This window comes from Argopecten irradians, chromosome 2, assembly GCF_041381155.1.
Source record: "Argopecten irradians isolate NY chromosome 2, Ai_NY, whole genome shotgun sequence".
NCBI lineage: Eukaryota > Metazoa > Mollusca > Bivalvia > Pectinida > Pectinidae > Argopecten > Argopecten irradians.
The window spans coordinates 21176326-21190508 of record NC_091135.1 but is presented as its reverse complement, the minus strand read 5'-3'; the positions used below and the strand labels follow the sequence as shown (position 1 = coordinate 21190508).

At 33.0% G+C, this 14183-nt stretch overlaps 1 protein-coding gene across 1 annotated transcript in view; it reads left to right on the top strand.

Annotated features, from left to right (window-relative positions):
• LOC138314791 (extracellular matrix protein A-like) overlaps positions 1 to 14183 on the top strand; it is a 62323-nt gene that overhangs the window by 26737 nt on the left and 21403 nt on the right. Inside the window, 6 exon segments of the mRNA XM_069255337.1 lie at positions 1162 to 1392; positions 2629 to 2736; positions 2739 to 2861; positions 12169 to 12309; positions 12311 to 12403; positions 13674 to 13904. Of these exon segments, the coding sequence (XP_069111438.1) occupies positions 1162 to 1392; positions 2629 to 2736; positions 2739 to 2861; positions 12169 to 12309; positions 12311 to 12403; positions 13674 to 13904 (927 nt within the window).

The following is a 14183-nucleotide window of genomic DNA, read 5'->3' as shown; positions in this document are numbered from 1 at the left end:
AGTGCATAGTTGGCACAAGCCTTGAATTGATGTGTTGGCGTTGAAAGTCCTTAAATACCTTGAAATTCACCATGAAAAGTCCTTGACAATTTAATGTCTTCAAAAATGACATGTCCTTGACAATAACATTTCTTCAAAAATGAAATTTTGATTACTCGTTCAAAATTCATATTATAGCGTAAAATTAAAAATAAAATTTGATGAAATTTGTTGTGGGCTTATAGACTTGAAATTTGGAGTTTTAATTGCGGGCCGTGTTCTCGTTCTGATTTAGACACATTCCAGAACTTTATTTAATGATCTATTTCTTCATTCATAATCATCAGGTATGGTAAATGATGAATTCAGCAATTGTTCCAGATGGTATAGCCATCAGAACATTTGATTTCCGAATAGATTGAATCTATATTTGATTTCCATGCGACGTTGAAAATGACCAGGCCTTGAAAAGTCCTTAAAAAGTCCTTGAATTTTTTCCCAAATATCTACGAACCATTAGTATCAAAACTGTCCTATATCTTGTTTTTAAAGATTGAAGAGCAATACAAAACAAAATCATTCCACTTTCTCCGCTGTCAACGGTGACGGTGCCGGTGACATCAATGTTTTTTGTGAAAGTGTACTTTTGACAAAGTCTGATAGTAAATGGATCAAGTTGTTTAATGTAGTACCTAAAATTATGAAGTTTCGTTTGATATTTTAGGTTAAGTCTACTTTTGACACTTTTAATCATATTCAATTTTATTGAAACGTGGTCAAGATGCTTTTGGTATTGGTCAGAATAATTGGACATGGATTAAAAGATACTCAGTTTTGGTAGGTTTTGGGCTTAAACACCGCTGATTTTAAAATGTGCTAGAGTGAATTCATTTGTACTAAAACTTGGTAGCTGTTTACATCCGTCAAGGCACTTTGGACAAAAATTGAAGTAAATGATTTACTAGGATTTCGTGTATTTGGATAATGAATTATTTTTACCGATGGTTCTTGTTACTTGAATGTCAAATTTTATCAAGAGTTTATCTATACGATCTCTTTTTTCATTATTGGACATCAATGTGTTATTAAAATATTTTCTATGAACGGTCAGACCAGATAATGATTATAATATCAGCGGCGTGTCTGTACTTGATATTCACCATTATTTGTTTGAATCCACAGGCGGTTTGTTGTGACGATGAGAAACACTGCTGTCCCAATGGCTACACATGTAGTACTGGAACTGGAAAGTGTACGAAAAGCAACGGGTTGACCATCGATTGGTTTGCGAAAACTGAAAGCCGACCTGTGTCATCGGATGTAGTCTGTCCTGATGGAAAATCTGAATGCAAGTCTGGTACCACCTGCTGTAAATTAGGAGATAACAGATACGGCTGCTGTCCTCTACCAAATGTATGTTATAATCATCACTGAATATGTTGTGTTGATAACGTTTATTTCTGTGAAGATGATATTAGGAATAAGTGCATAGTTGGCACAAGCCTTGAATTGATGTGTTGGCGTTGAAAGTCCTTAAATACCTTGAAATTCACCATGAAAAGTCCTTGACACTTTCATGTCTTCAAAAATGATATGTCCTTGACAATTACATTTCTTCAAAAATGACATTTTGAATACTCTTCAAAATTCATATAATAGCGTAAAATTAAAAATAAAATTTGATGAAATTTGTTGTGGGCTTATAGACTTGAAATTTGGAGTTTTAATTGCGGGCCGTGTTCTCGTTCTGATTTAGACACATTCCAGAACTTTATTTAATGATCTATTTCTTCATTCATAATCATCAGGTATGGTAAATGATGAATTCAGCAATTGTTCAAGATGTTATAGCAATCAGAACATTTGATTTCCGAATAGATTGAATCTATATTTGATTTCCATGCGACGTTTGAAAATGACAAGGCCTTGAAAAGTCCTTAAAAAGACCTTGAATTTTTTCCCAAATATCTACGAGCCATTAGTATCAAAAACTGTCCTATATCTTGTTTTTTAAGATTGAAGAGCAATACAAAACAAAATCATTCCACTTTTCTCCGCTGTCAACGGTGACGGTGCCGTGTGACATCAGTGTTTGTGTGTGAAAGTGTACTTTTGACAAAGTCTGATAGTAAATGGATCAAGTTGTTTAATGTAGTACCTAAAATTATGAAGTTTCGTTTGATATTTTAGGTTAAGTCTACTTTTGAGACTTTTAATCATATTCAATTTTATTGAAACGTGGTCAAGATGCTTTTGGTATTGGTCAGAATAATTGGACATAGATTAAAAGTTACTCAGTTTTGGTAGGTTTTGGGCTTAAACACCGCTGATTTTAAAATGTGCTAGAGTGAATTCATTTGTACTAAAACTTGGTAGCTGTTTACATCCGTCAAGGCACTTTGGACAAAAAATTGAAGTAAATGATTTACTAGGATTTCGTGTATTTGGATAGTGAATTATTTTTACCGATGGTTCTTGTTACTTGAATGTCAAATTTTATCATGAGTTTATCTATACGATCTTTTTTTTCATTATTGGACATCAATGTGTTATTTAAAAATTTTCTATGAACGGTCAGAACAGATAATGATTATAATATCAGCGGCGTGTCTGTACTTGGTATTCACCATAATTTGTTTGAATCCACAGGCGGTTTGTTGTGACGATGAGAAACACTGCTGTCCCAATGGCTACACATGTAGTACTGGAACTGGAAAGTGTACGAAAAGCAACGGGTTTGACCATCGATTGGGTTTGCTAAAACTGAAAGCCGACCTGTGTCATCGGATGTAGTCTGTCCTGATGGAAAATCTGAATGCAAGTCTGGTACCACCTGCTGTAAATTAGGAGATGACAGATACGGCTGTTGTCCTCTACCAAATGTATGTTATAATCATCACTGAATATGTTGTGTTGATAACGTTTATTTCTGTGAAGATGATATTAGGAAAAAGTGCATAGTTGACACAAGCCTTGAATTTGATGTGTTGGCGTTTGAAAGTCCTTAAATACCTTGAAATTCACCATGAAAAGTCCTTGACAATTTAATGTCTTCAAAAATTGACATGTCCTTGACAATAACATTTCTTCAAAAAATGACATTTTGATTACTCGTTCAAAATTCATATTATAGCGTAAAAATTAAAAATAAAATTTGATGAAATTTGTTGTGGGCTTATAGACTTGAAATTTGGAGTTTTAATGGCGGGCCGTGTTCTCGTTCTGATTTAAGACACATTCCAGAACTTTATTTAATGATCTATTTCTTCATTCATAATCATCAGGGGTATGGTTAAAATGATGAATTCAGCAATTGTTCCAGATGGTATAGCCACTCAGAACATTTGATTTCCTGAATAGATTGAATCTATATTTGATTTCCATGCGACGTTGAAAATGACAAGCGCCTTGAAAAGTCCTTAATAAAGTCCTTGAATTTTTTTCCCAAATATCTACGAGCCATTAGTATCAAAACTGTCCTTTATCTTGTTTTTTTAAGATTGAAGAGCAATACAAAACAAAATCATTCCACTTTCTCTCGCTGTCCCAACGGTGACGGTGCCGGTGACATCAGTGTTTGTGTGAAAGTGTACTTTTGACAAAGTCTGTGATAGTAAATGGATCAAGTTGTTTAATGTAGTACCTAAAATTTTGAAGTTTCGTTTGATATTTTAGGTTAAGTCTAACTTTTGAGACTTTTAATCATATTCAATTTTATTGAAACGTGGTCAAGATGCTTTTGGTATTGGTCAGAATAAATTGGTTCATAGATTAAAAGTTACTCAGTTTTTGGTAGGTTTTGGGCTTAAACACCGCTGATCATTTAAAATTAATGTGCTAATTACGAGTGAATTCATTTTTGTACTAAAAACTTGGTAGCTGTTTACATCCGTCAAGGAACTGTACTTTGGACAAAAATTGAAGTAAAATGTGATTTACTAGGATTTTACGTGTATTTGGGATAGTGTGTATTTGGATTGATTTTTACCGAAGGTTCTTGTTACTATGAATGGTCAAATTTTATACATGAGTTTATCTATATGATCTTATTTTTTTTCATTATTGGGACATCAATGTGTTATTTAATAAATTTTCTATGAACGGTCAGAACAGATAATGATTAAAAAAATTTCAATGATCAGCGGCCGTGTCTGTAACTTGGTAAATTCACCATTATTTGTTTGAAATCCACAGGCGGTTTGTTGTGACGAATGAGAAACACTGCTGTCCCAATGGCTACTACATGTAGTACGTGGAACTGGAAAGTGTACGAAAAGCAACGGGTTGACCATCGATTGGTTTGCTAAAAACGGAAAGCCGACCTGTGTCATCGGATGTAGTTCTGTCCTGATGGAAAATCTGAATGCAAGCTCTGGTACCCGACCTGCTTGTAAAATTAGGAGATGACAGATACGGCTGTTGTCCTCTACCAAATGTATGTTATAATCCATCACTGAAATATGTTGTGTTGATAACGTTTAATTTCTGTGAAGATGATATTAGGAAAAAGTGCATAGTTGACACAAGCCTTGAATTGATGTGTTGGCGTTGAAAGTCCTTAAATACCTTGAAATTCACCATGAAAAGTCCATTGACAATTTAATGACTTCAAAAATGAACATGTCCTTGACAATAAACATTTCTTCAAAAATGAAATTTTGATTACTCGTTCAAAATTACATATTTATAGCGTTAAAATCAAAAAAAATAAAATTTTGATGAAATTTGTTGTTGGGCTTTATGAGACTTAAAAATTGGATTTTTAAGTTTCGGGGCGGTGTTCCTGTTTCTGATTTTGACACCATTCCAGAACTATATTTAATCGATCTATTTCTTCAATTCATATCATCAGGTACTTGTGTAAATGATAGAAATTCCAGCAATTGTTCCCAGTATGTTAAATAGCAATCAGAAAATTATGATTTCCGAATAGATTGTAACTATATTTGATTTCCATGCGACGTTTGAAAAAGACCAGGCCTTGAAAAGTCCTTCTTAGAAAGTCATTGGAATTTTACCCAAAATATCTATGAGCCTATTTTGTATCAAAAAACTATGTCCTATATCTTGTTTTTAAAAGATTGAAGAGCAATACAAAACAAAAAATCATTTCCACTTTCTCCGCTGTCAACGAGTCTGTGTGCGTCCAGGTGACATCAAATGTTTGTGTGAAAGTGTACTTTTGACAAAGTCTGATAGTAAAATGGATCAAGTTGTTTAATGTAGAACCTAAAATTATGAAAAGTTTCGTTTGATATTTTAGGGTTAAGTCTACTTTTTGACAACTTTTAGATCATAATATCAATTTTATTGAAAACGTGGTCAAGAATGCTTTTGGTATTTGGTCAGAATAATTGGACATAGATTAAAAGATGCTCAGTTTTGGTAGGTTTTGGGCTTAAAGTGGAATAGTCTCGGTCGGGGGTGCAAAGAAAATAAGTCTAGTATGCGTTACATCTGGCCTTCCAAACGTTCTCGACATAATTAATACGAACGGGTCAAGTTCTGCTTACCATTTCCCAGTTCTGAACAATTGAAATAAATAAAAAGTTGAAGGATTTGAAAAACGAGGCTGCGTGGAAAAGTAACCACGCGAATATTAGTCAAGCCGTGGGAGGTACGTTTTAGGAATTCCTATAACCTTAAAATTTTAATTTCTTCTTATACCAGACGCAGGATTTTAAACAACGAGAGATGATTCTATTTAACTATTTCATAAGAAATTAAACTGGATACATTCACAACTAATTTGAAGCTACCGATTTTTTAACCGACATTTAGAGCCATGCCTTCAGAGCCCCGACTGTATTCCCTTAAAACACCGCTGATTTTAAATGTGCTAGAGTGAATTCATTTTGTACTAAAACTTGGTTAGCTATTTACATCCCGATCAAGGCACTTTGGACAAAAATTGGAAGTAAATGATTTACTAGGATTTCGTGTATTTGATAAATGAATTATTTTTACCGAAGGTTCTTGTTACTTCTCAAATGTCAAATTTTATCATTATGAGGGTTTATCATATATACGATCTCTTTTTTCCTTTCATTGGACATCAATTGTGTTATTAAAAATATTTTCTAGTGAACGGTTTAAACCAGAAAATGATTTTAATATCAGCGGCGTGTCTGTACTTGATATTCACCAATATTTGTTTGTAATCCACATGCAAGGCGGTTTAGTTGTTGTGACGATGAGAAACACTGCTGTCCCAATGGCTAACACATGTAGTACTGGAACTGCGAAAGTGTACGAGAAAGCAACGGGTTTTTTGACCATCGATTGGTTTGCGAAAACTGAAAGCCGACCGCGTGTCCATCGGATTGTAGTCTGTCCTGATGGAAAAATCTGAATGCCAAGTCTGGTACCGAACCTGCTGTAAAAAATAGGAGATGACGATATACTGCTTTTTCCTCTAATATATCTACCAAATGTATGTTATAATCACAATCACTGAATATGTTGTGTTGATCGAACGTTTATTTCTGTGGAAGATGATATTAGGAAATAAGTGCATAGTTGGCACAAGCCTTGAATTGATGTGTTGGCGTTTGAAAGTCCTTAAATACCTTGAAATTCACCATGAGAAATTGCTTGACAATTTAATGTCTTCAAAAATGTAATGTCCTTGACAATTACATTTCTTCAAAATTCATCCCTGAATAAAAAGTCCCTTTAATTTTTTTTCCCCCTATTTTTCCTCAAATAATGACTAAGCCAAATCTATTACCAGATATTTATGAGCCATTAGTATCAAAACTGTCCCGAATATCTTGTTTTTAATAAAAGATTGAAGAGCAATACAAAACAAAATCATTCCACACTCAATTTTCCCTATCCCCCCCCCTCCCTCCGCTGTCAACGGTGACGGTGCCTGGTGACATTCAATGTTTGTGTGAAAAAGTGTACTTTTGACAAAGTCTGATAGTAAATGGATTAAGTATGTTTAATGTAGAAGTACCCTAAAATTAATGAAGTTTCGTTTGATATTTTAGGTTAAGTCTACTTTTGACACTTTTAAAAATCATATTCAATTTTATTGAAACGTGGTCAAGATGCATTTTGGTATTGGTCAGAATTATTGGACATAAGACTATAAAAGATATTCAGTTTTTGGTAGTAGTTTTGGGTGCTTAAAAATGTCAAAGAAAACAGCTAAAAAATAACATTGAAAAAAAAAACAAAACCAAAAAAGACGAGTTGGATTATAAAAATGTGCTAAATAGAAGTATAAGCATTCATTACGAGGCTAACGTGGAAATCTTGGTAAGCTATTTACAGATCCCGTGGCAAGGGACGTTTTTTAAGGATTCCTTTACTTAAAATGGACTCTTCTTACGCTAGGAAAGATGAAAACGAAAAAAATGTTCATTTACGCAGACCATTTTATACGAGAGATATATTTCTATTTATGAATAATTTTATAACTGGATACATTCACACATTTTTACGACTTTAGCCATACCCCGATGTTCACTTTCTTGTTAATTGAAAATGTCAAATTTTATTGACTAATCACTTGGTAGCTTTACATCAAAAGGCATATTCCGACAAAAAATGAAGTAATTGATTTAATAGGATCTCGTTTTTTAGTTGTGTTTGGATAATATATTTTTTACCCGCTGTTTTTCTTGTTACTTGAATGTCAACATTTTATCACTGAGTTTATCATATACGATCTCTTTTTTCATTATTTGAACATCAATGTGTTTATTAAAAAATTTTGTCTATATAACGGTCAGTAGTTCCAGTATAATTGATTATAATATCAGCGGCGATAACTGTACTTGATATTCACCATTATTTGTTTTGAACTTCCACAGGCGGTTTTTGTTGATGAGCGGCATGAGAAACACTTTGCTGTCAGCCAATGGCTACGACATGTAGTACTGGAACTGGAAAGTGTACGAAAAGCAAACGGGTTGACCATTCGACGATGGTTTGCGAAAACTGAAAGCCCGAACCTGTGTCATCGGATGTAGTCTGTCCTGATTGGAAAAATCCTGAATGCAAGTCTGGTACCACATCTGGACCTTGTAAATTAGGTAGAATAAACAGATAAGACGGAGGCTGTTGTCCTCTAACTAGTCCTACTAACCGACAAAAACCAAATGTATGTTATAATCATCACTGAATATGTTGTCGGTTGATAACGTTTTATTTCTGTGAAGATGAATATGTAGGAATAAGTTGGCATACAGTATGGCTCAAGAGCCGTTGAAATGAAGTGTTTTTGGACGTTGAAAAGAATTCCTTAAATATAAAACCTTGAAAATCTATTCAACCATGGAAAAAGTCCATTTTACACATTCATGTCTTCAAAAAATGATATGTCACCTTATGACAAATACATATTCATTCTTACAAAAATGACATATTTGAGTTTACTCGTCTCGAATTCCAATATAAAACATTAATAAATTAAAACAAAAATATTTGAATGAAATTGTGTTAGTGGCGCTTTATTAGACTAGAAATCCGGAATAATTACTTTCCGTGGCGGGTATGCTGGGTTTCGGGATTTCGTGGCCCCGTGTTCTTTTCTCTGTTCAGATATTAAGGAGAGACACATTCCAGAACTTTATTTAAAGAACTATTTCTTTTTCTTCATAATCATAAATCAGCATGTATGGTAAATCGATGAATTCAGTAGCAATTGGTTTACAGATGCTATAGCCATCCATGGATATCGGTTTGGATTTCTCCGAGAATAAGATTGAATCTATATTTGATTTCCATCGCGACGGTTGTGATGAAAATGGACAGGGCGCTTGACAAAGTCTTTAAAAAGTCCTATGAATTTTCCCCAAATATCTACTAAGCCATTTAGTAATTCAAAACTGTCCTATATCGTAGTTTTTAATAGATTGAAGAGCAATACAAAACAAAAATCGAATTACCACATTTTTCCGCTGTCAACGGTTGGCGGTAGCATGACGGTGCCGTGTGAATCAATGTTGTGTTTTGAAAGTGTACTTTTGACAAAGTCTGATAGTAAATGGATTAAGTTGTTTAATGTAGTACCTAAAATTATGAAGTTTCGTTTGATATTTTAGGTTAAGTCTACTTTTGACACTTTTAATCATATTCAATTTTATTGAAACGTGGTCAAGATGCTTTTGGTATTGGTCAGAATAATTGGACATAGATTAAAAGATACTCAGTTTTGGTAGGTTTTGGGCTTAAACACCGCTGATTTTAAAATGTGCTAGAGTGAATTCATTTGTACTAAAACTTGGTAGCTATTTACATCCGTCAAGGCACTTTGGACAAAAATTGAAGTAAATGATTTAATAGGATTTCGTGTGTTTGGATAATGAATTATTTTTACCTATGGTTCTTGTTACTTGAATGTCAAATTTTATCATGAGTTTATCTATACGATCTCTTTTTTCATTATTTGAACATCAATGTGTTATTTAATTTTTTTTATTTTCTATGAACGGTTAGACCAGATAATGATTATAATATCAGCGGCGTGTCTGTACTTGATATTCACCATTATTTGTTTGAATCCACAGGCGGTTTGTTGTGACGATGAGAAACACTGCTGTCACCAATGGCTACACATGTAGTACTGGAACAGGAAAGTGTACGAAAAGCAATGGGTTGACCATCGATTGGTTTGCTAAAACTGAAAGCCGGACCTGTGTCATCGGATGTAGTCTGTCCTGATGGAAAATCTGAATGCAAGTCTGGTACCACCTGCAAGTCTGGTAACAGATACTACCATGCTGTAAAGAATCGATGACACCATTTCAAAATCATTTACATCCATTTATCAATATGGTAATAATGATTAGCATAGTATGACAGTTTATTACAATATTAAAAGACACTTGTTCATTTGTTATGTTGAACTTTGGATAACATGGCAACAAGTTGAATGATTGACATTTGTTACCAAAACACGGAATTAGACCTGGTTATTTGTTTAATAATGTGAATCATCCTTCAGTATTGTATAGAAAAAATTAGAAAGACATGGTTTGTTTTGTTGATAACGGTGGTTTTTGTAAAGTATGTCATGAGAAAAGTCAATTACATTGAATCACAAACGTTTGTCTGTAAAAGATTGACGAGCATACACAACACAATTCAATCTATCTTAGTTACTGCTTAATAAAAATGTTACAAAACTGATTTGATAAATCAAACAAAGTATATTGAAATCGATTGATAATCTTTTAAAAAGTACACCAAGATATGAGATAGGTTGTTGTGTTCATCGTAGGACTGTAACAATTATATCTTGAATCATTGGAAGTATTAGATTTTGATGTTAGTTTTACAATTATTTGTGTTAACGATGGTGACAAAATTATGTTGTATTGGACATTTAACACGGTATATAGTCATAGGTGACTTGTAACACCGCTGTTTTAAAAAGATCTGGATTTGTTGTGAATTCATCTTTTGATAAAACATGGTCCGCTGTACACATAGTATTGATCAAGGATTTTGGAAAAACATGGTTCAAATGATCATTAGGTTAACTAGTTGTTTGAGTTGAAGCTGTATCTTTATATGAATTAGACAACCAACAAGATTATTGATCAAATGTTATCATTTTAAATTGATAACGGTTCATTTTGTATTATTGGACATCAACCAAAGATATTAATAATGATTCATTGATGTGTTTGACAATCGGATTTGAAAGTATAGATCAACCATGTTAAAGAAGATATTCACCAGTTGTTGTGTTTGAATCCACATCGGTTTCATTGCTGACAAGATAGACACTGTGTTCAAAGAGATTCAATGATACATTGTAACTTGTGTAGTGTACTTAACGGTGAATATAAGTATAGAGTTTGAGACCAATAAGTTCCGAATGTATATCCTGTATATAGTTTGTATGGACAATATTTAAAGTATTGGTTCTTTGTAACATTGTGTTGGCTGTTGTAATTGCTGTACATTGTAAAAAGTTATATTTATTCATCGGTTAATTTTTTGTACGTGTTGCTTAGTATTAAAATGATCAAAAGATATAGATCAAACGTTATTCACAAGTTGTTTTGAATCATCGGTTGGCTTAGTATAGACGCATTGTGAAAAGTATTTGGAAGATTGTTTTGTTGTATGTTCACATTGACAATGTACAGGCTGTTGTGTCAAAAATGAACATTGTTGAACTCATTTCAAATTGTAGTACTAGTAAATGGTTTGTATAAGTAAAAATGGTTTCCATTGAAACGTATTGTTGTGTGTGTATAGACTTGACACCGGTTTTATTTAACAATAGATATGTATAATTGACTTAACATTGTAACTGTAGTATATACTTGATTCATGTCAAAACTATATGTGATGGTCATATTGCTCAGTATGATTATTTGAGAAATACGGTTACATTGTTGTGAGTATAAACATGTCAAAAATGATTTATTTCAACAATGGTATTGTCATGAATTCTACAAGAACAATGCTAAATGTGACATTGAAAATAACATGATTTGAAAAAAAAAGTAATAGACAAGTTGTTTTGTTATCATTGTAGTACACTTGTAAATATAGATTAGTTTCATTTGATAACCTATATCTTGTGTTTTTAGAGATTGATAAGATGTAAAACAAAACATTAAAATACATTCCACTTTTTGTAATTGTTTTCAAGTGACAAAATTGTGTGAAAGTGTACTTTTGACCACCAAAGACAAGTTAAATGGTCAAGTTGTGTTAAATGTAGGGCTAAGTAATTATGAAGTTACATTGACAAGTATATTGATGAATTTTAGGTAAGTCTACATTGTAACAACTGATTTAATAATCATTTCAATTTTAAAACTATGGTAGAAGATGTTTTGGTATGTGAATAATCGGTTACTAAAACATACTCAGTTTTTGGTAGGTTTTTTGAATCACCGCATTTTGTAACAAGTTTTAGAGTGAATTTATGTACAAAATAGTTGCTATTTAGACATCCGTAAGGCACTTTAAAAAATTGAAGTAAATGATTTACTAGGATTTCGTGTATTTGGATAATGAATTATTTTTACCGATGGTTCTTGTTACTTGAATGTCAAATTTTATCATGAGTTTATCTATACGATCTCTTTTTTCATTATTGGACATCAATGTGTTATTAAAATATTTTTCTATGAACGGTCAGACCAGATAATGATTATAATATCAGCGGCGTGTCTGTACTTGATATTCACCATTATTTGTTTGAATCCACAGGCGGTTTGTTGTGACGATGAGAAACACTGCTGTCCTAATGGCTACACATGTAGTACTGGAACTGGAAAGTGTACGAAAAGCAACGGGTTGACCATCGATTGGTTTGCGAAAACTGAAAGCCGACCTGTGTCATCGGATTTATGTAGTCTGTCCTGATGGAAAATCTGAATGCAAGTCTGGTACCACCTGCTGTAAATTAGGAGATAACAGATACGGCTGCTGTCCTCTACCAAATGTATGTTATAATCATCACTTGAATATGTTGTGTTGATAACGTTTATTTCTGTGAAGATGATATTAGGAATAAGTGCATAGTTGGCACAAGCCTTGAATTGATGTGTTGGCGTTGAAAGTCCTTAAATACCTTGAAAATTCACCATGAAAAGTCCTTGACAATTTATGTCTTCAAAAATGATATGTCCTTGACAATTACATTTCTTCAAAAATGACATTTTGATTACTCATTCAAAATTCATATAATAGCGTAAAATTAAAAATAAAATTTTGAATGAAATTTGTTGTGGGCTTATAGACTTGAAATCCGGATTTTTAATTTCGGGCCGTGTTCTCGTTCTGATTTAGACACATTCCAGAACTTTATTTAATGAACTATTTTTCTTCATTCATAATCATCAGGTATGGTAAATGATGAATTCAGCAATTGTTCAAGATGTTATAGCAATCAGAACATTTTGATTTTATCCGAAATCATAGATTGAATCTATATTTGATTTCCATGCGACGTTGAAAATGACAAGGCCTTGAAAAGTCCTTAAAAAGTCCTTGAATTTTTTCCCAAATATCTACAAGCCATTAGTATCAAAACTGTCCTATATCTTGTTTTTTAAGATTGAAGAGCAATACAAAACAAAATCATTCCACTTTCTCCGCTGTCAACGATGACTGACGGTGCCGGTGACATCAATGTTTTCGTGTTTTGGGCTAAAAAGTGTACTTTTGACAAAGTCTGATAGTAAATGGATCCATAGTTGTTTAATGTAGTACCTAAAATTATGAAGTTTCGTTTGATATTTTAGGTTAAGTCTACTTTTGAGACTTTTAATCATATTCAATTTTATTGAAACGTGGTCAAGATGCTTTTGGTATTGGTCAGAATAATTGGGACATAGATTAAAACTGTTACTCAGTTTTTTCCGGTTTAGGTTTTGGGCTTTAAACACCGCTGATTTTAAAATGTGCTAGAGTGAATTCATTTGTACTAAAACTTGGTAGCTGTTTACATCCGTCAAGGCACTTTGGACAAAAATTGAAGTAAATGATTTACTAGGATTTCGTGTATTTGGATAGTGAATTATTTTTACCGATGGTTCTTGTTACTTGAATGTCAAATTTTATCATGAGTTTATCTATACGATCTTTTTTTTCATTATTGGACATCAATGTGTTATTTAAAAATTTTCTATGAACGGTCAGAACAGATAATGATTATAATATCAGCGGCGTGTCTGTACTTGATATTCACCATTATTTGTTTGAATCCACAGGCGGTTTGTTGTGACGATGAGAAACACTGCTGTCCCAATGGCTACACATGTAGTACTGGAACTGGAAAGTGTACGAAAAGCAACGGGTTGACCATCGATTGGGTTGCTAAAACTGAAAGCCGACCTGTGTCATCGGATGTAGTCTGTCCTGATGGAAAATCTGAATGCAAGTCTGGTACCACCTGCTGTAAATTAGGAGATGACAGATACGGCTGTTGTCCTCTACCAAATGTATGTTATAATCATCACTGAATATGTTGTGTTGATAACGTTTATTTCTGTGAAGATGATATTAGGAATAAGTGCATAGTTGGCACAAGCCTTGAAATTGATGTGTTGGCGTTGAAAGTCCTTAAATACCTTGAAATTCACCATGAAAATCCTTGACAATTTAATGTCTTCAAAAATGACATGTCCTTGACAATTACCATTTCTTCAAAAATGACATTTTGATTACTCTTCAAAATTCATATAATAGCGTAAAAATTAAAAATAAAATTTGATGAAATT